General features: G+C 36.5%; 1 protein-coding gene and 1 non-coding gene across 6 annotated transcripts; one reads left to right on the top strand and one right to left on the bottom strand.

Moving 5' to 3' along the window:
* Positions 1-699: 699 nt before the first annotated feature.
* Positions 700-19476, bottom strand: Serca (Sarco/endoplasmic reticulum Ca(2+)-ATPase). 5 transcript variants are annotated; one of them, XM_064075205.1, is made up of 10 exons: positions 19329-19475; positions 15767-15902; positions 11769-11786; positions 8790-8872; positions 8203-8307; positions 4058-6340; positions 3510-3643; positions 3342-3459; positions 3173-3290; positions 700-1447 (listed from the first exon to the last, which is right to left on the bottom strand). In XM_064075205.1, the coding sequence occupies exons 2-10, from the start codon at positions 15882-15884 to the stop codon at positions 1419-1421; spliced, it is 3006 nt and encodes a 1001-aa protein (XP_063931275.1). In that variant the 5' UTR covers positions 15885-15902; positions 19329-19475; the 3' UTR covers positions 700-1418. The 5 variants fall into 5 exon arrangements, with proteins under 5 accessions (XP_063931275.1, XP_063931282.1, XP_063931260.1 ...); XM_064075212.1 differs by lacking the exon at positions 700-1447 and adding an exon at positions 1454-1630 and having other exon boundaries at positions 19329-19476; XM_064075190.1 differs by lacking the exon at positions 700-1447 and having other exon boundaries at positions 2916-3290; positions 19329-19476.
* Positions 19477-22526: 3050 nt separating this feature from the next.
* Trnaa-ugc (transfer RNA alanine (anticodon UGC)) lies at positions 22527-22598 on the top strand. The gene has a single exon. It is a non-coding gene; the product is annotated as a tRNA-Ala (tRNA).
* The last annotated feature ends 1243 nt before the right edge of the window (positions 22599-23841 follow it).

Genomic DNA, 23841 nt, shown 5'->3' with positions numbered 1-23841 from the left:
ACGTGATGATGGGATGTATCAATTGTTCTTTGTTTTATAAACATCTAATAATAAACAACACTAATAGTGCAGGTTAACCGAGATTATGTCTTATTCATTTCCGCTAAACTTTTTAGTTATCTTCTTATCAAAACCAAAGAGCTTCTTTGTTCTGTTTTCGTATGAAACGTAGTTTTATCTAACACTGAGGTTTTTCGGCGCTTAGTTGTGTCCGTCACCAAACAACATATTTTAAACATCATAAACATGGACGGTTTTGTTTTATTTATATTAAATACTTTCTTTGTGTATTTGAATATGTATGCTACGTATGCAAAACAACAAGACTTAAACATCGCATTATTTAAATTTGGCTTCGCCAAACGTTATAATAGGCGGCGAATGTTATGATTGTCCAAATTTTATGACACACTTGTTTATGGTATAAAGTAGCTAATATTAAAATAATTAATGTTTATTTAGACATTATTTTCAACTATTCTGAGTCACTAACCTCAACATTGGGTTAATACGTTACCACATAAAATTTCGTACTTTTTAGCCACAATTAACCACAAAAAGTACAAAGTAAACACCGAAATGCTTGTACTTTTTGCGTTTAAAGTTGAAGACTTTATCACATAAGGATATGAATATTTCAGTGTAATCTGAGCATTAAGGAAACCTGATATTGAATGTATCACTTTGAAATAAAAGTCGTTTTATGTTAAGATAGCCTGAAAGCCATCACTTTATTTACACAAATATCCTGTTTACAAAACTGATGTGAATTAAAATGTCGAACTATACAATGGGGCTGCCGGAACCAGCGCAGCCCCCCCCCTCAGTCGAGACCAGCTCGAACCGAACCACACAAATGAAAAAAGATGAGACACACGTGGCGAAACGTGAACTAAACTCTAACGAAGTTTTTCATTTTTTCAAATTAAAAGTGACAACACTCAGGGGAAGTCGAGAAGGCTAAATCCTCCTCTCATTGTCTAAATGATCCCGGTCGGTGCTGATCTCGTCTGTTAATAGTTCACGAGGATAACAAAGCTCAGAAAACGAGCTTCGCTCACAAAAATTAATAGATAACAATCTTGAAATTCTCTTAAATATATTATTTTATGTACATTGTTTCGTTAATTAGTTTCTAATGCGCCTCTAACACCATCACAGGTCTCCGGGAAGACAAAAGGTGGATGATTGTCGAAAAAAACAACACAAGATGATTTTAGTAACATATGCAAATAAAGCTTACAGAAATTATAAACTAAAGTACCTCGTGTCTTTCAAGTCAGCATGCAAATCTACAATAGCAAAATAATCATTAATCGAGTTAGGTGAAAAAATAAATAGCTGCAAGTCTTCTAAAGTAAATTATTCTATAAATATAATAAAAAAAAGCGTGATGATCGGTCGTTTGAAGAGTCAGTTTACCACTTATCTACTACAGCTTCGCCAACTGAAACAGAATTAATCATTGCGTAAGCACGTGTAAGGCATTATTGAGAGTTAAAAGGGAAACATAGCAATCCAAGAATTAGTAAGGATCCGAGAACTCCTAGGGAAAACAATCACTTCCAAAACTGGCTCATCCTGTCATCATGATGAGTCTGACGTTATTCGCGGAACACAAATTTGGATACTGGAAAAATCAAAACCACCATAAATATGTTGTTCATGTGTGAAGGAAATAACAGTAGGTACATGGAAATACTTACACGAGCGCATCTCTGATCTGTTATTGACTGATTAAATACAACAAACAGAGGAATTAGTCAACAAGCTAGTGTTAGAGCAAAAACTCTAAAAACCCTGAAGGCCAAGTGTTTATTATCTAACAACGTACAAATGGTATCAAGGCCAAAATGTCATCATTAAAACACAAACTGTGAGGTATATTAAAAAAATTAATGAAATAAACACACAAAATGCAGAAAAAACAGTTATTAGCAAACACACTGGAAAACGTTTATAACTTTATTATTTTAATTTATAACACTGCCCATTACAAATATTTACATTTTTGTAACAGTTTACAGATAGTGTAAGACAAACAGTTTCCAGAAGAAAAATGAGTTTAAAAATTTTCATACGCACACAAAAATAACTATAAAAACGTCCACAATAAATATGAAAACTATTTGCCAAAACATCTGACGGTGTGCATTGAGAATGCACCAATAAATTAAAACTAGTAAATCACAAAATTATCTCTATTTACATACATTACAAACTGGCTGAACGAAAAATTTTATGATTTACTGAATACAACAAGTTTGAAAATTAAGAGGTGAGAACGGACCAGTGATAATTCCAAATTCGCAGCAGTAAGTACACGAATTGTCTAACTTACGCTAAGTAAAATGGACGAACGACTATTAAAAAATATCACCGAATTTGAAAAACGTTCAATCTCATCAAAGTCTACTCTAGATCGAATAGTCAAAGAGTCGCGACTAAACTTGAAATTATTCCTGGTCGACAAACATGCTTCTCGATCGAATTCACTAGTTCACACGCCATTATCGTATGGTCTTAAACATTCGTTGCTGTTCAAACTGTCAGTCTTGTTGCGTTTTGTTTGACCATGCACTTTTATTAAGGTTTTTGTCTGTACGGATCACAACACTTGAGGATTTATGTATCAACACGACTTGCCTGTTCTTGTCGAGTAATTTTGACGTCATCGCGTTCAAGGCATGCAGTACCGCCATTTCTGTTACCAGTTCGTCATTTGAATCACAGGAATAAACATGCCTTGAACGACTACGGTGGAAGACAACACCTGCATCTTCATGTTAGGGTACTAGAGGGCGCTAGCAGTTATGTAGCATAGCCAAGTTAGTGAGTAAACGAGGTCGTTTTCGAGAAACGAAAAGTGGAACCAAAGTACCTAACCCATACCCATCATCATTAAAAAAAGAACGTAAAATTGCACTTTTATTATTATTATTATTACTTTCCTTGATAAACAATTATCAATTTAAAGGCACTTGATGTAAGAGAGAGAAAGAAAAAAAAAGAAACAAGACTTCAATTTGGTCCTATTGTCGTACCCGTTTACGCACTAACACTGTCCTCGATGAAGGAGGCAGTCACATTTAGATAGGGCTTACACACAGTAAACCAAAGAAAACGGCCCACATTAGTACAATCCAATGCACAGTGTAAATTGGACTCTCACCGTCTGTGATCTTTCTTGCAACAAATTTGAGCGTTTCATCAAGTAATACTACTGGAATTGAGAATTTCATTACAGTTATCCATTCGTCTACATTCAAAGGAGTCACTTGGAACACAGCCTAAACAAAAATTGTCAATCTACCGGACATCGAACGACAACTTGTACTTACGGATAAGACTTCAATGTACAGGATAACGAAGTGAAGGGTGAAAGAAAGAGCCATGGAGCCCAGCAACCACCAGTTGGACCATGGAGGCATAACGATCAAGGACTGGTTCTCAGACAAGCTGTAAAAACACGTCAGTACCCGAAATCCGAACCCTCAAAAAACACCCACCTGTTCATTGCGTTCAACATTTCAATTGTTACAAGTACGGAGAGAGCCATGGTCATGGGATGAGGATCGTTGAAAACTTTGCAGTCGACGCCCTTGAATTCGGGTCCTCCGCTGATGCATTGCAAGTGATGCGTCTACGAAGAAGCCGAAATTAAGCCACGTCATACCAACAAACTACATAATATTTGTAGCTCAAAAATAGGAAGCCCTAAAGATTGACAAAGTATCGTCCACTATGAAGAAATCAATTCGAGTATTAGTGGTACCCTGACGTCACCATTCAAGATCCGAGGTTTAGCAAGCGTGACTTTGAAAATTAACCACTTCAAAAAATTCCACTATTATTTTATTATCTGGAACATCACACACGTATTTGATATAGGTTTAGGTAAAAATTTGATTGTAGATAGAGGGAAAAAAGTACAACTGGTAGTTTTTTTGTTTTACTTAGCAAAATTTTAGGTGACGTCACCGATTTTTTTTCTGGGGAGGACTAGACACATACTAACTACTCTCTTCTGTCCGACATTCCCAACCGAATTACTTACCAATTGATAGTAAGTAAGTTGTGGCCCCTCTGGACTATACATGAACCACCATGCAGCAGCTCCAACAGTCGCAGCACCTACATATCCACCAATAGCGAGGTACCTAAAGAACAACCATCCCGAAATAAGAGATTCATCGGCCTTCCTGGGTGGCTTAGCCATGATGTCGAGATCAGGAGGATTGAAACCCAAAGCGGTAGCCGGGAGACCGTCAGTGACCAAGTTGACCCACAGCAGTTGTACGGGGATCAAAGCCTCGGGAAGCCCAAGAGCGGCAGTCAAGAAAATAGACACGACTTCACCAATATTCGAGGAAATCAGGTACCGGATGAACTGCTTCATGTTGTTGTAGATGGCGCGACCTTCTTCAACGGCAGCTACGATAGACGAGAAGTTATCGTCGGCGAGCACCATCTCGGAGGCAGATTTGGCGACGGCGGTTCCGGAACCCATGGCAATACCAATTTCGGCCTTCTTCAAAGCTGGCGCGTCATTCACACCGTCACCAGTCATGGCGGAGATCTCGTTCATGCTTTGCAAGTACTCAACGATCTTGGACTTGTGGGAAGGTTCTACGCGGGAGAAGAGCCTGGAGCGGGCACAGGCGGCTCTTTGATCAGATGGGCTCAAGTCGTCGAATTCGCGGCCGGAGTAGGATTTGCCGGTGGTATCTTCTTCTTCGGTGAACACGCCAATACGTCTGCAGATAGCCTCAGCGGTGGCTTTGTTGTCGCCGGTGATGACGATGACACGGATACCGGCAGCGCGGCACTCGGCGATGGAGTTCAAGACTTCCTTGCGGGGAGGATCCAACATGCCTACGACGCCGACGAAAGTGAGATTGACTTCATAAGTGTAGAATTTGGTGGAGTCGCCCAAGTCCATTTCTTCGGGTTTGAGTGGGTTGTCGCCGGTGGCGAGGGCAAGACAACGGAGGGTGTCACGACCGGTGCCGTATACCCTGGTCAGATCCAAGATGCGGTTCTTCAGAGCGTTAGTGAGAGGAACTTTCTGGGTGCCGACGCGGGCGTGTGTGCACCTGTCCAGAACGCCCTCAGGAGCGCCTTTGACGAAGAGCTTAGGACCATTACCCAATCGCGAGGGTTTGAGAGGAACGCAGTACGAAGACATGGATTTGCGATCGCGGGAGAATTCGAGAGTGAACTCCTTCTTCCATTTGGTTTCGATGTCTTGGCGGACGCAGATGGCGGTTTGGCGACGATCTCCGGATTTGGTAACGTTGAAGGGATTCATCTTCTCGGCCAGCACGATGAGGGCGGTCTCAGTGGCTTCGCCTACCTTCTCGAAAGCCTGTTTGAACTCGTTGAAATCGATAGCCGAGTCATTGCACATGATGCAGATCACGCCCAACTCGTGCAGACCGTCGTATTCGGCGCATTTGACTTTCTGGCCTTTGGAGAAGACCTCACCGATGGGTTCGTAGGTGGAGCCGGTGATCTCGAACTCGTGGAAGCTGCTGTCGTTACCTTCGATCTTTTCGAAGACGAACATACGCGAGACGGACATCTGGTTGGTGGTCAAAGTGCCGGTTTTGTCTGAGCAGATGACGGAGGTGCAGCCTAGGGTCTCTACAGATGGAAGAGACCTGACGATGGCGTTCTTCTTGGCCATACGGCGGGTACCCAAAGCCAGACAAGTGGTGATGACGGCCGGGAGACCCTCCGGGATGGCGGCTACGGCCAAGGCGACGGCGATTTTGAAGTAATAAACGGCACCCTTGATCCAGGAACCGCCGTGGGCGGGATCGTTGAAGTGACCGATGTTGATGGCCCATACAGCGACGCAGATCACGGAAATGACCTTCGACAGTTGTTCGCCGAACTCGTCGAGTTTTTGTTGCAGGGGTGTCTTGATTTCTTCGGTTTCGGACATCTCGGTACGGATTTTACCGATGGCGGTGGCCAGGCCGGTACCGATGACGACGCCGCGCGCCTTGCCGGCGGCGACGTTAGTACCTGAGAAGAGGATGTTCTTTTTGTCCTGGTTGACGGCTCGCGGGTCTGGAACGGGATCGGTGTGTTTGATCACGGAAACGGATTCACCGGTCAAGATTGACTGATCGATACGCAACGTCGTGGAGAAGATTTTCGTTAGACGGATGTCGGCGGGGATTTTGTCACCCACGGAGACTTCAACGATGTCGCCTGGCACGATTTCTTTCGCCCGGATTTTCTGGACGCCGGATTTATCCCCTCGTACCACTTTGCCCATCTCGGGCTCGTATTCTTTGAGGGCTTCGATGGCGGATTCGGCATTTCTTTCCTGAAACAAAACGCCTCGTTAGTCGTTAGCGACGGCGATAATTGCGTAATCTATGTCCGGGTTCTTATCGCATTAAGCTTTATCAACGTTACGTTAGATTTAACAATGCTTCATGTGGAACGGTTTGTTTAAAGGTAAGAAAATCCTTCGTCTCGGATTCTGTACTTTTCCACGGAGTTATTTTCAGCTTCTAAATGAACTGACTTCGGATTGCCACTAAAAGCAGCTCTGTGGCTTTCATGTGGGGCGGCTTTGTTAACACAAGTTTCATTTCGTTTCAGCCACTTACGGCCTCGGATTCGAACTGTCGAACAAAACCTGAATTACGTCGAGGGAGAAACACGTCGCGAACTTCAAAAAGACACCTCTAATTATAATTTAGAACCTAAAATTCCATAAACGTGACACAAATTGATAATTATGACAAATTAGAATGTTACATACAAGGAAGAATAAAAATTACCAAAATGGAATATTTTTTATTACTACATTTCTTTATAAGAAAGGAAAATTACTACACCTTCATTAATAATGTTATTAAATTTTGACACTATTCATGTGAGACAAACTTACGACGTTAGTTTTGAAATAAACTGTTAACGAAAAATCAATCAATTAGAATTTAAAACGTACATTAAAATTTCACGTACAACTAATTAGTCGCGATACAAGTTGTTGACGCTCTTAAATTTAAAATTTCTGAATATACTACATAAAATAGGCAAGGCAAATAATTTAACTGACCGCAAAAAAAGGGTCAAATCGAGGTGTATTATGATCAGGGGTTAAGCTTCACGTCTATAAGGGGAAAAACGGAAGAGACCGGTCAATAATATCTAAGTTTGTGGTGAAAATGGAAGCCAAAGGTACGGAATGAAAAAAATAAAATTCTTAATTTAGCAGCAAATGCCAATGTGTCTTAAACCCATTGAAATGTTAACATTCGGCCGTTAACAAACTTAAATAATCTACTTTGAAGGCTTGGACTAACTAAATAACATACATTAATTCAATCGTGATAATAATTTGTCAGTGAAGAAGTTATTATCTTTTTTGTTCTTCTTCAATAAATTGTGTCAAGTCAATTATTTTCATTGTCCGTCCAATACTACCGAGAAAGGACATCATTTTTTACATAATTTGTTATTTTTATACAAATGTATGCCATTCTTTCATACAATATAGACGAGTTTAATTAGAATATTACCGGGACGACAAAAATATGTACCCTGAATTATTAAAGAGACAATTAAAAATGGAATTTAACGCTTCATAAGACGATCGAAAAATCATATCGCTCTTTCGCTCCTTTTTTGAGACAACGAATACTCTTCTTTTATAATTACTTTAATCAAAGCAAAATTTCACATTCCTTGCTCAAAACCTTCCTGTTACGCGCTGCTTAACCGCTAAGAAACAATTTTCTTTAATGTGAAAGTTCAAAAGTTTCCACTTGACGTGTAATCAACACGAAATATGCAAACTCTAACTCGGGTTCAAACAAAACGGCGATAAAGATACTCGATTTACTAAAATACCACAACCCTGCTCGCGACAGCCCATGCCAACCAGTTTATCAAATTTAAAAATAACCTAATATTTCAAAATGTCAAACAGCACCTGCCGCACGTCTGACTAAAATTTCATTCGTATTAAATCCCACGCCAGAGTGAACTCTACATTTCCAATTTTACACTAATAGGGTGCTTTTCCTGGGATTTCCCTAATCTCTCGCCGACCCGAACTCGATTATACCGCCGGGAAGAATTAGAAATTAGCTTCGGCGACGAATCTACATAAATTTGATCCATCCGAACCCGGACAGTTTATTTTTAACTTTGTTTTGATCCGACTTAACTCACCTGCCATACACCGACGACAGCATTAGCAATAAGAATGAGAAGAATGACGAAAGGTTCTACGAATGCGCTGAATGCTCCATCGTGCTCTTCAAACAAGGCGAGAACCTGGAAAAAATATTCAAGTGTATTACTCGTCCACAAAGTATGCGTTGCAGTTATGTAATCTTTTCCCCGGGATGACCCAATTTACATCTGTGCAAATACTCGACCGCATTCATTCATAAAACCATTAGTTAAGTGATTTGGGAGCTGTAATAGCTCCAGATGACCCGCTCGAGTATATTATTACAAAGCTAACAAGTCGAGCTCGCAAGTATTTGCAAGAATTGTTTGTTTCTGCACAATTGAAACGGTTGCGACATGTCAGTCGTTTTTTAGTTTATTAAATTTGCGTATGAATTATTTCAGGGGCGCATATGTGGTCCGTTATTATTTTTGAATTTCACTAATGACCTTTGCAACTAACTACAAAGTAAAAAGCGGACCGGTTCTCTTGTGCAGATACAAAAGGTCCAAACCCCATGACGTCGCAACGCTTGGATGTCGATCGTTCGTCAATAAAGCGATCTCTTCTACGTCATACTTACGAATGAAATGATGGCGGCCAACAATAAAATCTTGACTAGTAAATCATCGAACTGTTCTAAAACTAATTGCCATATGGACTTTCCTGCAAAAAAAAAAAATGCTTTTACGTAAGCTCTGCACTCTCAAACAGTGAGATGAAACTGACCACATGGTACACAAAAAAAGGTCAGCGTGAAGATTTACAGCCTCGCAAAAAAATTTATATTGTAAACTTTACGGCATAGTTGTGTTTTTGTTTATTTAGCTCCAACGTGGCCAATTAATAAATAAAGTTCCTAGTTTTAAAATTACCACTCGCCTCTTCGCATTCCCGCTAGACAGCTTTATAGTTGCGTTTTCACGTGAAAATCGTTTACATCGCGAAAAATTAACGATCTTATCGGTATTTTCTTAAAATAAGTCCAAATCTACACGAGCTGTGGTCACGCGCAGGCTGCGTCCGGAACTCCTAGGGGCCGAATCTATAATTCAGCTCCGCGGAGGAATGAAGAGCTCTTAAAAAAATAATAAAACCGGTCGAGGGCTTTTCTATGTGAAACGAATTGCGAAAATCGACGAGAAGGGTTTTTACCGACTTACTGATTGACACTTGTATGAAGTTTTAAGCGACATACATGCAGAACAATCGAACAGATAGGAGGTTGGGGGCTGTAGTTTTGACAACGATTTCACGAGAGAACGCTTTCATTCGATCGACTATAAATATCTCGTTGACATACTGGAGACAATGCGCTGCAATCAGTCGACGAGTTTTCGAATTTTAGGGGAAACTCATATTAACATCGAGATGTTAATCGAACGAGGGATGTTTGCGAAGAGGCCGCTTGATTGTTAGCTCTCAAGTGTGTGCGGCAGTAGCTATGTATATATTGTGAAAGATTACGGACACATAAACGCAATACGACCGTGAAGGAGAGTGGAAATAAATTTTTGTGTTATTGAATGGTAACTTTTTTTTTTTTTTTGAAAATCTATGAAGGTTTTAATAGCATCAAGTTTTTGCAAACACTATAATTCTATTCTGAAAGTAATTAACAGTTCTATTTAAGGTTAAAAGCTTATAAAAGTTTAATTAACTTTATATAAGTCATAAACCTATCTCAATTTATGAATTCCAGGATACATCAAGGCTTATAGAGATTTTAATGAAATATTTACGCCAACTCTCTTTACTCACGAGGTAGTTAATGCTCTAAAAACTATATAGAGTGGAATATTTCACGTTTGTGCAACCTAGTGGTTTGAGATATTTTAAGAGAAAGCATTCAAGTATATTTAAAAACATTAAAAAAAAAGTCCATTATTTCGTTTCATTTTTCCTACTTTTTTATGGAACAGTTCTAAAAGATTCCTTTTAATACCAGTACGTTAAGAGTTTATCTTAATTGTTTTTCTGTTATTTTTTTTTTCTTTGACCTAAAGGTAATAAAATATACATCGTCGTTGATAACTCAAACTCTGCAATATCCACCAGGAAACGGTTTTTTTTTGTTTCAAGTATTAAAAAAAGACAATTACTATTTTCTATGAAGTACAAGTCAGTGGATAAATTGAAACGAAAGCGGACTTTAAATTAATTTTGTCGATTTTGAAAAAAAAATGTGTATAGTACAACAAAAATATATTCAAAAGCAGCAAACATGATCAGACCACGTCAATTCCTATAATAATCACATGTCAGATGAAATAAATAATTACTAACGTTAGCGTCATTTGCCGCTATAGAGTAATAAATTCCAAATTACATTGAAATTACTAATGTTTTGTGGTTTTCGTACAAGCAAAATACATTTGGTCAGTTTTAATACAAAATTAATTAATTTCGACATAGACGTTTAGCGACTCTAATAGACATCACAGTATGCTAGTATCAGAATTATAGTAAACATGCAAGAAGATGACAGATCTAACAGATCTTTCTGGAATTATTATTAGACTTTTTTTATTTAATTGCAGTAAGGTACCAGAAAAATTAAATTGTCTATCAAACTGAAGCAAAAAAAATTGATTGTACAGAAACGTAGTTTTCAAATTGTTTTAACGAGAAAAATGTCAATATTGATTTTGAATAAGCATTAGAATCGCCAAAGCAACTGAGTCTATAAACTTGGAATTTTTTTTAATATGAACCATGAGCAAATAAACAATTTTTTAGACACATTTTTTACATGTGGTGACATTTGAAAAGTGCTCTAGTAAATGTCTCCGTCGCAACAATATTCTCATAAGTGTAAATGTCAAACTCACGTCAGAATCAATGGAGTGCTAAAATCGTCACACTCTGTCAATCAGTTTGCGAAGCGACAAATCTGTGACGTTTTTATAACCTCACTATCGCTGACGTAAATCTGACATTTATATTTAGTGGAATGTAGTTACGCCAACAAAAGTAGTTTTAGTATAACTTTAAATTGAATGTCAATATTAATTCTAGTTTAAATATACAATACAAAAAATACTGAAATAATTTTAGCAAAACTTGACATTCAAGAAAATTAAAAACAATTCCCGTTGTTTTTGTCAATTTTGTCCACGTTCATCATATAAACGAGCACTTTATTAGCCGTCAATATTCACAACAAATTACACGTCACCTATAAAAAATTAACCCAACCCATGACGTGTATTTCCCGCTTACCCGCAATAATGAAATGCTAGTTGTGGCATTCTCTACTATTACAATTCACCAAGTCTCTGAAACTTTAATGACTCCAACTAATAATTTTCTAGATTGAACACGACCCAAAAAAAAAGTATTCCCAGCGTACATTGTTAATGTGCTCGTCACAGTAAATAAATATTACCAGGAAATTAATGAGATTAAAGATACCCGTTAGAAATATTAACATGTGCTGATAAAACCATTCAATTATTTCCACATTCCGACACAATATACTAATGCCGTGTAGAATAACATAAAAGTCAATATTGATATCGACAAAAATTACACCTGTTGCACACTATGTATTCACACGTACCTTCTTCCGCTGGAAGTTCTGTAACAAAAAAGAGACATCATTAGTAAGCTGTAATATGGTAAGATTGGTCACATGATGATGTACCATTATGCAACAATATTTACTTTACGCCTCGTGTTCCCCATTTATTTTACTTAAAAAAAACCGTTCTGATTAATTTCTGTAAACCCACTACAGAAACAATTTACTTGAACACAAAAACATCCCAAGGCTGGCAAGTAACGTCACATCTCTGACGTTTCATCGACGTCATAAAAAATCAATGTCACTGCGAAAGTGGTACACAATTATCATTATCACAACAACGAACGCATGTTCCTGTATCTTTTCGTAGTCGTAATTTAATCATCGATACTGTGACAAAAATCAAACAAAAGATTTTAGAAACGAACGTGATGCAAACATAACACGCATTGAATATTAATTACAATTCGAGCGTCAAATTTTAATTTTTCGTCGCCACACAACAAGCCGGGATTTGCTATTAAACACGTAATAAACTTTTTTACGACATTTAAGCCTCCTGATTTGATTTTAATAGACCAATCACGTTTTTCTAAATCCCGTTTTTACAATCAACATTTTCCGATACACCGAGCACTTATCTATACCGCGGGATAAGCATAATCAAAAACTAATAACCGTTGAAAGTTTCCAGCGACCTTCCGCGAAATTGGATTTTTTTGTTAATTTAAATTTAAACCGGCGGGTAAACACATAAATATTTCTGCTGAATTATTCACAGCAGTTTTTTCCCCGAAGGATCAAGTCCGTTTTAACAGTGGTCTGTAAAACTGTTGGAATTATAGATAATACACGCCACGGGGTGATTTTCGAGGACAAGGACTAACAAGTAATCCTTTGTGTTGTTATTGTTGCATGCAGTTTTACAATGGTTGTTTAAGTTGGCTGGGCCTTGGGCGAAACTGTTCGGTATAAAAGTATTCAGGTGTGTATTTAAAGGAGGGAATAAAACAGTAAAAGCCGATCATAAAAACGGACACATGTGTGCGCTTCTTTCGTTTACAATGTAAACGCTGACGTCAGGAGATTAATTCTGAGCGTAATGCTAGTCCGGCTCTGTATTAACACGTCACTACCTTGAACAAATCAAATAGCGAATTTAATGGGGAGTATAAGATGGCGAAACTAATGAATAATAAAAGTTTGAATGGGAAAACTCTCAACAATGGCCAACTTCGAGAGTGTGCTTTGTTCGCGGCTCGGAAACTTCCAAGAAACGAAGCTGAATTCAAGGTATTGGATGCGGATGCGTCAATTTTAAAATCTGATTCATCTTGAAGGATTTTTTCCGAAACTAATTTTTTTTTCAAAGGCGACCTCCGATCGTTGCGTAAAACGTTTTTTTTTAGATATCACTACTGCTTGAACTTTTAAAGTTTACAACTTTTGTGTACTTGGAATTCTTGGGGTAATAAACAATGGAAGATCTGCCAGACAAACAATATACAAATCAAAATCATCGGTGGTTTTTTATTGAAACACGTGTCAGGATTCCGTGGGTGTTTATTTAAATGTTGATTTTTTTTTCTTGTTTGAATTTACTTTATACTTATCAGAATAAACATCATTGTTCTTTTTGAAGTAAATGCAGTGCCTATGCAAACATCTTATCAAACAAAAATTTCGTGTGTGGATTCTGTTACTAGACTAGTCTGTACCGCGGAATCTCGAGTAAGAAAAATTCCATCTCTTTGTTCGGGATCTAACTCTCGTTTTGCAATATTGACTTTTTCTATGAAAATACATCGTAGTGAGGTTTTCTTCGAAGCTTCGCCAGTGCAGTGACACACACGTTCATAAATTCAAATAATACGCTTTCAAAGTCAAACCTTATTACACGTAAATAATAGAGTTCGAGTTTGTTGCGTACACGTATCGACTAAAGAGTTAATAATAAAATTAAATAACACCATTTGTGGTAGCACTGTTATATTTTACGACTATAATCGACGTTTGCTGTCCTACATACTTTCACATTATTTACGATCATTTTCATTTTTACAACACACTACTTCAAATTTCCAGTAGTCCACTAATTAGTTTATAAATGTACATCAGCAACGTGCATTAAGGTACGATTACACTAATCCGTTGTCGGTCTGTTAAAATGTTGAGTGATCGGTGACTGACGAAAACGTAAATGTCCTTGTGAATTTGTTACCAATTATTTTTCGGAGCGAACCGACAGACGGAATCGTGTAATTATGCATTGAAATTTTTATTCCTCTATTAGTAATATTATTTACAGGTTTTTTATTCATTTTTACACTTCGTATCTACTGTATTTTTTCTATGTTCATTGAAATACTTAATTACTGTTTTCTTCTACAGCTAACTAAGAGTATTAATTACTTTCTTAGTTTAATGTTGCGTGACCTTTTTTAAATTATTAATTATATTTTAAATTACAGTACATTTTTCCGTGTACAAGAATTAGTTCAAAATGGATTTATTCCAAAAAAATATGTGAAAAAATTTAAAAGATAAATATGAATCCACGATAAATGTTTATTAATTGCCTACAATGTTTGATACACAAAGTTGTGATAAATAACGAGCAAACATTTTTTACAAAAAAAAAGGACAAAACACCATTAAATAGAAAGCTTACATACGCTGCTATGGCGTATTTTTTTATTCAAACGTTATTTTCTCCCTAGCCTGTAGGTCAAAATTTACAAATGTCTGTCCACGTCATAATTGAATTGTTGTCACCTACCCAAACTCCACAGTAGTAGAGTTTAATTTAGCCGCTTTTAACTACCGACCCAATTTAAAGAAAATAAAACACGAAATTATTTTTTTACAAATGTTCAACGGTGCAACACGGACTATTTAGCATTTAGTAATTATTTCATTACTGATTGTTTTACCAGTTTTTGACGAAACCATAAATGAATAATAACCAGAAAATTACATAAAATATAGTTCCATAAAAGCACACTTCAGATCGTCACTATAGCAACGAATATAGGGCGTCTAATATTGGAGAACACAATTATCTTGTACTGATATTCTCCAGGGAAAAAAATTCTCGTTCCATTCCTTTCCTTGGAAATTATTTATTAATTTTGCGTTCAGTTTCAGTGACAAAAAATATTGACTATTTATAAAATGTATTAACTTTATTTTCATTATTAATTAATCAGGTTTTATTTTCAATTAAACAAAGTATTTAATTTGCTCACATAGTAAAGTTCTAGAACTCCGAAAATGTCATTTCATTGTGGACTGACAAATCAGGTGACAAAATAAGATCTCCCACTATTCTAACCTCTAATCATATTTATAAGTGACACACGTCCATAACTCAAATAGTACAATTTCAAAGTCAAACTTGACACATGGATAACGGCGTTCGAGTGTGTTGCGTACGCTTATCGCCTAAAGAGTTAATAAAATTAACAAATCCTATTTGTGACTGCATTAACCGGCGCATTTTAACTTTGATCTATTTGTAAGGGCAATAATTCATGTTAAACGCGATAATTATTTTGGAGCACACCCTGTCTATTTATATCATAACTAAAAGAAAATTATTGGCGTTTTATTTAAGCCGGATTATTTACATATGGCTATAAAGAAATAACAATAACATTATGACGGATTTATGGCGGAAGCGCAAAAATATGAGATGTGCGTTGTTCCGGTCACGTTATAATAATCCATTCATCATATTAAGATAAAATTTTTGCAGCAATATTTTCGTTGCATAACGGGAGAAACTGATTACAACACATTTTATTTCGATTCAGTCTATTTTGAATATTGGTGAAGTTTATTTTTAGGCCCACTGGGGTTTTGAAATGAGGCTAATTTTAAGCGGCAAATTAAAGAAAAGTAACATGTGGTTGTGGGAGCTGAATCATTGCACGGCAAAGTAAATCAGCAAGTAATCTAAAGTACGGGCGTTATCAAGATTAAATAATCGTGTTGCGTTGTGGTACATCATGACGAATAGGTTTGGCGCTTACCGTTAGGTCCATATTTCTCCTGATTCCTTTTGACTTGATCAGGCGTGAGCCCCCGTTCTGGGTCGGTACTAAAATAATTTAATACTTCATCCACCGTTTTGGCGTGTCCGTCCTCCATGGTGTTTGTCAGTCACTTCTGTAAGAAAATCAAGCGTGAGTTTTTGCTGGGGCGATAATTATCGAAATGTGAGGTTACATGTGGCGAGGCCCCGAAAATGCAAGTCAATAACCTTCGCGAATTTATGATTTAACCAGAAAAGTGTAACGGTAGTGACGTACCCCATTTACAAAACTTGGTACTCACCACACAGGAAACGTGCATTAACTATCAAGTATTTACGTATTTTATAACCTAAAATGGTCGCGGTTTTCACAGTTCGGGGGTTGCTCGAGGGCGCGTTCACGACACTATTCACCGTCTCACGAACAATTTTTCACAAATCACCAACATTTTCTCTGAAGCGACGGGTCTGCAAGAGCTCACGATTGTCAAGTCCGTATTACAGCCTCATTACCGGGAGTCGAGCCACGTTCGCGATCTGCGCAGCGTGACAGGCGCTTTTGTCATTAACCTAACTTCGTCGAGGAACTTTATCGGCTCGCAACTGGCGAAAATCGCGTGGAAAACGCGTATAAATGACTAAAAATTCAAGCGAACGTCATTATACCCTGACTTTTCCCTTTTGACAAGCCACCAAACGGGCGTTTGTTTCGCAGCATGTGGACTCCGCTGATTGGTCGACGGCCTTTCCGCGCCAACGCGCCAAATTTAAACTTTCTATCTTAGCACGTGTTGCACAACCGGACTGTGGAATACGTCACTTTGGTGAACGCTAATAGCCGATTTTCCCGTTAACCTCTTTTATTAGAGAACACTCAAGCGGAAAAGTACGCAAAAATGCAAATAAATCGAGCCAACGGTTTATACCCTGATTTTTCTCTTTTGACAAGCTGTGGTGTTTCGCAGCATGTGGAGTCCGCTGATTGGTCGACAGGCCAACGCGCTAAATTTGAACATGAACCTTAGCACGTGTTGAAAAAATGGATGTGAAATATCTCGGCGAAGTGCGTCATGGCGTCATTAACCTTACTTTATCAGAGAATGCTCAAGGCTGAGAATTGCGCAAAATGTGACAATATCAAGTAACGTCATTACGCCCTGACATTTCTCTCTTGACAACCGGCAGACCGTCGAATGTTCCGGAGGTGTGAAGTGCAGCGATTGGTCGAGCTTCTGTGTCAGCGCGCGAAAATGTAAAGCAACTATTCGAACTTAAAGTTAAAGAATAAATCAGTACTAACGAGGCACATCATGTCATACAGTACAATAAAATTCATTTTGTAAATATAAAACAAAAAAATATTAAAAAAAAACTGCGCTAAGAGTGGCGTCCTCTTACGGTCCATCTATTACCAATCCGGCGAAATGTCAACAGTCTCAACAACTTTGTGTGTGCTACCGCTTTAAATATTATGTATCAGTTCTAGTGTAAATTAAAGAAAACAAAAATGCCACTAGAAATTCGGTTATGAATAAAATATTAGAACGCATGTAAGTACAACTTTGTTGTTTATATTTCTTTAAATTATTGATGTTTAAAAAATTCAAATTGGTTATAATAATGATGTGTGTGCAACTAAGCTCGCTGTACTCCTGGAGACACCTGTATATTTAAAGCAGTCACAGGCTTCACTCGCTCCTGATATTTTTTCTCTTGCCGGTATTTCTATATTTAGGTACACCCCTCCAATACATAAACAGAATCGCGATCTACGCTCGGATTCGGCATTATATTTTTGTACAATTCTGCCAAAAAATTAAAAATCTTACATCAAATACGGGTGCTACAGCTTCTTGTGATACACCAAGTATTTATTTCAATTAGTTTACAACTGTAGTTGCACTTTCATAGTTTAAAGTTTGGTTGCTACTTGTTTTCTTGTATATTGTTATAGTTTAATTTTATTTTTGTTTATACTTTAATTCGTTTAACCAATTAAAACGAGTTGGTATTTAGCTTAAGCACATGCCGGAAACTCGTCCTTCAAGAAAAAAAATTCACAACACCACAAAGAAAGGATCTTTTTAGTTACATGCGACAAAGTAACGGCAAGTGCGACACGACTATCACACATTATGTATTCTAATGATATGAATAATAAATTTGTGACTATTAATTCTTAACTAATATCAAATGCTTGTGGCGTAAAAAAGGCGAATAGCTTGAACACATATATGGAACTTATTGTGCGAACTTGTTAGTGATTTTGGTTGCTCTAAATAGAAGCACTGATGAAAAAAAAAACTGTATATTATTTTATTATTATTCTTTTGTAAAATTGTAGCCAACCCCTCTCTTAATTTAGAAACTTTTCTGTCTTCATCTATCATTCATTAGATCATTAGTCTTTCACACAATTATCATTGTTGCAAAGGAACGGAAAATTTACCTCTTGGAGGGGATAACCAGAAATGGACCTTTTTTGTAGATGCAATAAATCAGAAGTGATTTAAATTTTCTCATTTAGTTTTGTTAGTTTTAAATGAATGGGAGATTTCACCATTCTAAGGATATGAAACCTTGAAACAAACGCAAACAACCAACAGAAGCTGAAGCCAACTAAGTTATCTAAGTTATGGTGAGAAAATTTTTTAATAATAACAAAAACAAGTAAGGTTGAAAGTGTCCGCCTTTAATAGATTAGTAGGTGTTTGACATTAGGCAGCCCGTTCACATAAAACGTAAAACAAAACCACTGACTAAAAACGTAAAATTTACGTTTCTAGCTTTGTTTTATGGTATTTAAACCCACAAATTCTTATTCAAACGCATGATTATTTTACTGTCATGTCTCATGTCAGACAATTTTGGAAGAATTACTCAATAATTTGCTCTCTTTAAACAACGATAAATTCAGCGTTGCGTTTACTATTCCATGGTTTACGTTTAGATTTACGTTCTATGTGTCTTTTTCGTTTTGACAATTCAGTTTGGGCCTTGCCGATTGGACGAGAGTCTTCCTGCGCGAACTTGCCAAACACATGGTTAAAAAACAGAATATTTAAAATGCGACATTAGCACACACATAGAGGTTGGGTTTTACCGTAAACCGCACTTCATTAGCGTTGTAGCCGATGTCGAAAACACGCGAAAATGCGAAAATATTAAGCAAAGGTGTATACCCCTTTTGACACTCCGACGAGGCGTCGTTTCTTTCACAGCATGTGATTGGTCGAGTGTTCCCGCGTGAACGCGCCAAGTTCGAATAGCTCGCCTTCGCACGTGGTTTATCGAAAAAGTGGAATATCTAAAATGCGTCATTAGTGCAAAAGTTGATGTTTTATTTTAGAACGGTGTACAGCCCGGGTCTGGGCGGAGTGCCAACACGCCAGCGGACGATTTTAGCACAGATTGGTCTTCCCTAATTATTTTGGCAAGGACCGTTTGGCAAAAATTTCGGAGGACGCAGAAAGACGCTCCGGAGTCCCGTTACGTAACCCGCAGGACGCACTCGGGCGGATGGTTCAGGTCTCACGCACTGCCACTGCACTTCGACTTACCGCTATCACAATTGTGGTCCCAGTGGTATCACTTGATGTGGTTTAACAATTAAAATAACAAATTAAAACTACACGAAGTTGTTAGGCCCCCATGGATAAGCGGCAACACGTATATACTAAGCTGCTAAACGAACGGGCGCCGGACTCAGTTTGTTGGAGCTTTTATAAGCTCGGTAGCTACCTGTCGGGGACGCTGTCCATGGGCAAAATGCCAACCCGGGCCTTCTGGCCTCCCCTAAGCGCTCACATTTTGCATTTTCGCTGATTTGACTCTCTCTCGCCGCAATTTTCAAATCGCTAAAATAGAACTTGGGACACAGATGCCATGCACTTATTTTTAAATACTAGACACTTGCACTCCATCATCTTCTTACTTCCCACAAACAAAACACTCAGGCAATCACCTTGCATCAACAAATCGACCACCGGCATAAACACACCGAGCATTCTTAGCACGAATGTTAACCCCGCGAGAAAGAACGTCTCAGCAGCCCCCGAGCTCGATCCCCAAAAGTGACCTTACGTATTTCAAACCATTCGAAAAAGTTATGACGTGACAATGGCAGCATGTTTGGCTTTCACCCGCTGCGAGGATGCGTAAATTTTGATATAAAGTACCCCATTAACATAGAATTGCATATAAAATTATGAAAGTAGCAAGTTTATGGGAGCATCTAAATATACGTACTTGCTAGTGAAACGTGGGCGCAAAAATTTGTGAGATTTTACCGCATTATAAATAGACGCCGTTTGCAACTCGTGCATTGTCATTGCTTCTAATTCCTTAATTTTTTTTATGAATTTCTTAACCGAATGGACTTTGCCAAGTTTTTTCTTCTATGATTTCATCGGCGTGCAGTGTTACGAAAAATCCGTGCTTTAACGTACGTGCTGAATTATGAAATGTTGTACATGAAAGATCGTCATTAAGGCCGTTTTCGTGAGTTTTCTTGGATTCATTAGTGCGGTTTGGATTGAAACACTTCGCTTTTGGGTTGATTTTTATAAATGAGCTGTGTATTTTTGGAAGTCTATAAAGAAAAATTGTTTTACTTCGATATAATGTTTATTTATTTTCGCAAAATCTAAAAGTTCCTATTATTTGTTTAATGGGGATTAGTTTGTTTTTTCACACGGAGTTAAAGTGTTTCTCTAATTTTCAAGTATTTAAGACATTTGTTTTTTTAAATTCGTACATCAAACTTACTGTCACATATTTTCCGATATTTGATTTAAAAATTGATGTGTTTTCACTAAAATTGATATATTTGTCTACACACTCGTTTCGTTAACCCCTACTAATTATATATTTACTACTATCAACTTATTGACTATTGCGATTACTCATTATTCTTTCACCATGAAAATAAAAAAATACCAATAATTCGATACCATATACCTAGTACGTACACGTCAGAATAAAAAATTATTAACGTGAAATTGTAACAAACGTGCACTTACTCACATTTTTTCACAATTTACAAAATTTATAGATTACTTGGAACCGTTTTGTAGTATTTTTATTTACAGCTGGCGAATGTTAGTAATTTTTTGCGACAATTAATAATAATGATAATTAGTAATGTAATTAATATAGTTATAAATTGTAGTTATCTAAGAAAGGAAACACAAGTAAATGACACTAAAGACTTGTCCCGGTAATAGGTAGGTGTAGGAAAACACTTCTCTTTCATTTATCGTCAAATTCCATGTAAAATTAAGCAATGTTATAAAAGGCCTCGTTATGTAGACATCATGGTTATCATACATAATGGTTTTATTGTGTCAAAGTCATTTTTATTATTGTAATGGTTAATTGTTGGTTGAGTTTTACCCACCAAGCGTCAGCTAAGTCACCTAAAAATGTTTCGTACTAAATGTTATTTAAATTTTCTAAAATAACGTAATTCTACAGGTGCGGTTTATGAATTATTTTTTATTTTTACTTCAGACGTCTAAATTACAAAAAAATATTAGCAGATTTGTTTTTGTAAAATGTGTTTTGGAAAACAATATGTGCAAATCTTTCTCACTTTTTCTGACCGCGGCGGGCAACTGACCCATGTCTCCAGCTGGCATTTGTTCAATAACGATGAAACGGTTTATCAAAATTTAAAGTGAACTGGATACCCAAAAAACTACCAAAAATGTATCAAAAAGTTTATTTCTTACTTTTTTAAAAAATAAAACCAGGTAGTTTGAGTTTTCAAATCCGAGAACTTGCTTTAAGGACATTTTTGAAACATAAATTCCATGCAGTGCGTTGGTGGAAAGGATGTTTAGCATTGCTGCGGATGTTTAACAAAAGCGATATGCATTAACAGACGTTAAATTTGTTTGTTACTAAATCTTAAATCTGAATATAGTCATGGAATATAACATTTGCAGTCTATTTTAATTAAATAAATAATACGATAAGTGTGCCATGATTTACTTTTCCGATCAATGAAAAACTCTGATATTTTTTAAAAGTAGGTAATTATTTCAGTAATGTAAGTACAATATTTATACAGTATCAATGTTTTGACTAACGTGATTTATTTTAACTATTTTTAAAATATACAAAAAAATCTGTTTTATTTTGGTTTATGAGTAAAGTTCATCTCGATATTTATTAAATTTAAGGAATATTTCCTTTTTCTATTTCTATGATACCAATGAAAGACTTTCTAGATTTGTTTGTTTTGAGATGACAGGGTTCTATCTATAGACTTTTTTTGTACTTTACTTCCGACATAAACAATTTTCGTTATTTCTGTACATACTGTGCACTCATTTGCTAGTTTTTCTGTCTGACGTGTGAAAAGTACGTAAATACTTTAATTGTTAACATTACAAAATTCGTTGGTTAGATTTTAACACTCAATTAATAATGTATGTTGTTTTTTTTTTTACAAAATACAACTTTGTTGATTTAAATAATTAATGTTTTAAAATTTGATATTTAGTTACTCTGTTAGGAAAGAAATTCGAAAACTATAGAATACAATTTTTTTCAAGCACTATAATAGTGCCTTTTTCAGCTCGGAAAAAACAATTTGATTAGGCATAACATAAATGGGATTTTGTTATTTTATAGTCGCAAAAATTCGTTGATATTTTTGTAAGTTACCAAAAAATACATTTATTTATTAAAAATTAAAAATTAATGCTTATGGAGTACCGTAAAAACATCATTAGAGCAATCCAGTTATCGGTGGGGATGTAGCTCAGTGGTAGAGCGTTCGCTTTGCATGTGAAAGGCCCCGGGTTCGATCCCCGGCATCTCCAATTTTTTTTTCACGTATAGAATACTACAGTAACCCTTCAAGCAAGTTCTTGACAACAGAAATAACTACTTTTGCTCAAAATTTTTGCATTTAACTAATTGCTACCAACTAAGTGTTACAGCAATGGCCGAAACGCAACGATCAATACAGCTTTAATTTATACTCACTTTGGTTATTACTCCATCGTCATTGCCATCTGATTAATCACAAAAAAAGAATTATAAATTGTTTGTGTCTTTTGAGCTTGATATAAATTTTCTTCAACGAATAGGTTATTAGGTATTGTTATAAACTGTAAATTTTGTAGTTGTAGCAACTAGCGCCACTCGATGACCAATCAGTTTACACTTCCTTAAATTAAAAACCTAACGGCAAACTTTTTCAGCTTCTACTATCACTTTGTTGTCGAAAGTGTGTTCAAATCTCCACTGTTACATTGTTTGAAGGTAATTCTCGGAAGTTTTTGATTACATTAGTGTCATAAACGTCTAAAAGTGTTTCTCGTTTTGTGTTAAAAGTCGATATTCTTCTATTTTCGTTTAACGAGCACTAAACTTAGTTTATCTTTACAGTCTGGTTTCTTTAACTTCACTTTAATGTGAAAACATTGTGGCTTTAAATTTTTAGAATTGGTATTAACTAGCGTTCTGATGATTAGATCTTTTATGAGCCATCGTTTTGTGTTCGTAATATCAAATATTTTCTTCTTGTGTTTATTCTTTCTTACCTAATATCATGTACTTGCACAAAATGTAAGAAAGATTTTAGTAGAACCGAAAATAAACTAGGGGCTAATTCTTGACCAGTTAGTCATTCACAAAATTTAGTGTTTCTAATTGTGATTTTATTACAGAAATAAAGCTAAATAATTACTGCGAATGTTTCCGTGGAGTTAATTAATTGTTAAGAAAACTACTTACTTCTTACCACTACAAATATATTAATCCTGAAGTGTAGAAGCGGTTGTTATTTCAATAATGTTATCGACTGTTTACAGTATGAATTAGGAACAGAACTAATAACATTTGTTGTTATCGGGTAAGTGTTGATCGTGAGTGTCAGAACTACTCATAAACTTTAACATTTTTGAATTAGTGCATAATATTCTTATTACAGAGTGAAAAACGCGGATCGTAATATTTAGATATAATAACCGTATTTTGTGTTGCATAATTTAGGCCTAATTATTTCATTGTCAGTACACATTTTTGCTAACGCTTGTCCAACTACAATTTAAAAAATTA

The sequence above is a fragment of the Zophobas morio genome, unplaced genomic scaffold, assembly GCF_036711695.1.
Source record: "Zophobas morio isolate AGI-343-1 ecotype UQ-CSIRO unplaced genomic scaffold, CSIRO_AGI_Zmor_V1 ptg000004l, whole genome shotgun sequence".
NCBI lineage: Eukaryota > Metazoa > Arthropoda > Insecta > Coleoptera > Tenebrionidae > Zophobas > Zophobas morio.
The sequence above is the reverse complement of the archived record's forward strand: the minus strand, read 5'-3'. Positions and strand labels throughout refer to the sequence as shown.

Bases quoted from the DNA above. Each gene is read 5' to 3' on its own strand.
- Serca (XM_064075190.1), bottom strand. From the start codon at position 15,884: ATGGAGGACGGACACGCCAAAACGGTGGATGAAGTATTAAATTATTTT. The intron at 6,341-8,202 runs GTGAGTTAAGTC...GTTTTGTTTCAG, and splicing joins CTGTCGTCGGTGTATGGCAG to GAAAGAAATGCCGAATCCGC. The intron at 3,644-4,057 runs GTAAGTAATTCG...GCTTCTTCGTAG, and splicing joins AACTTACTTACTATCAATTG to ACGCATCACTTGCAATGCAT.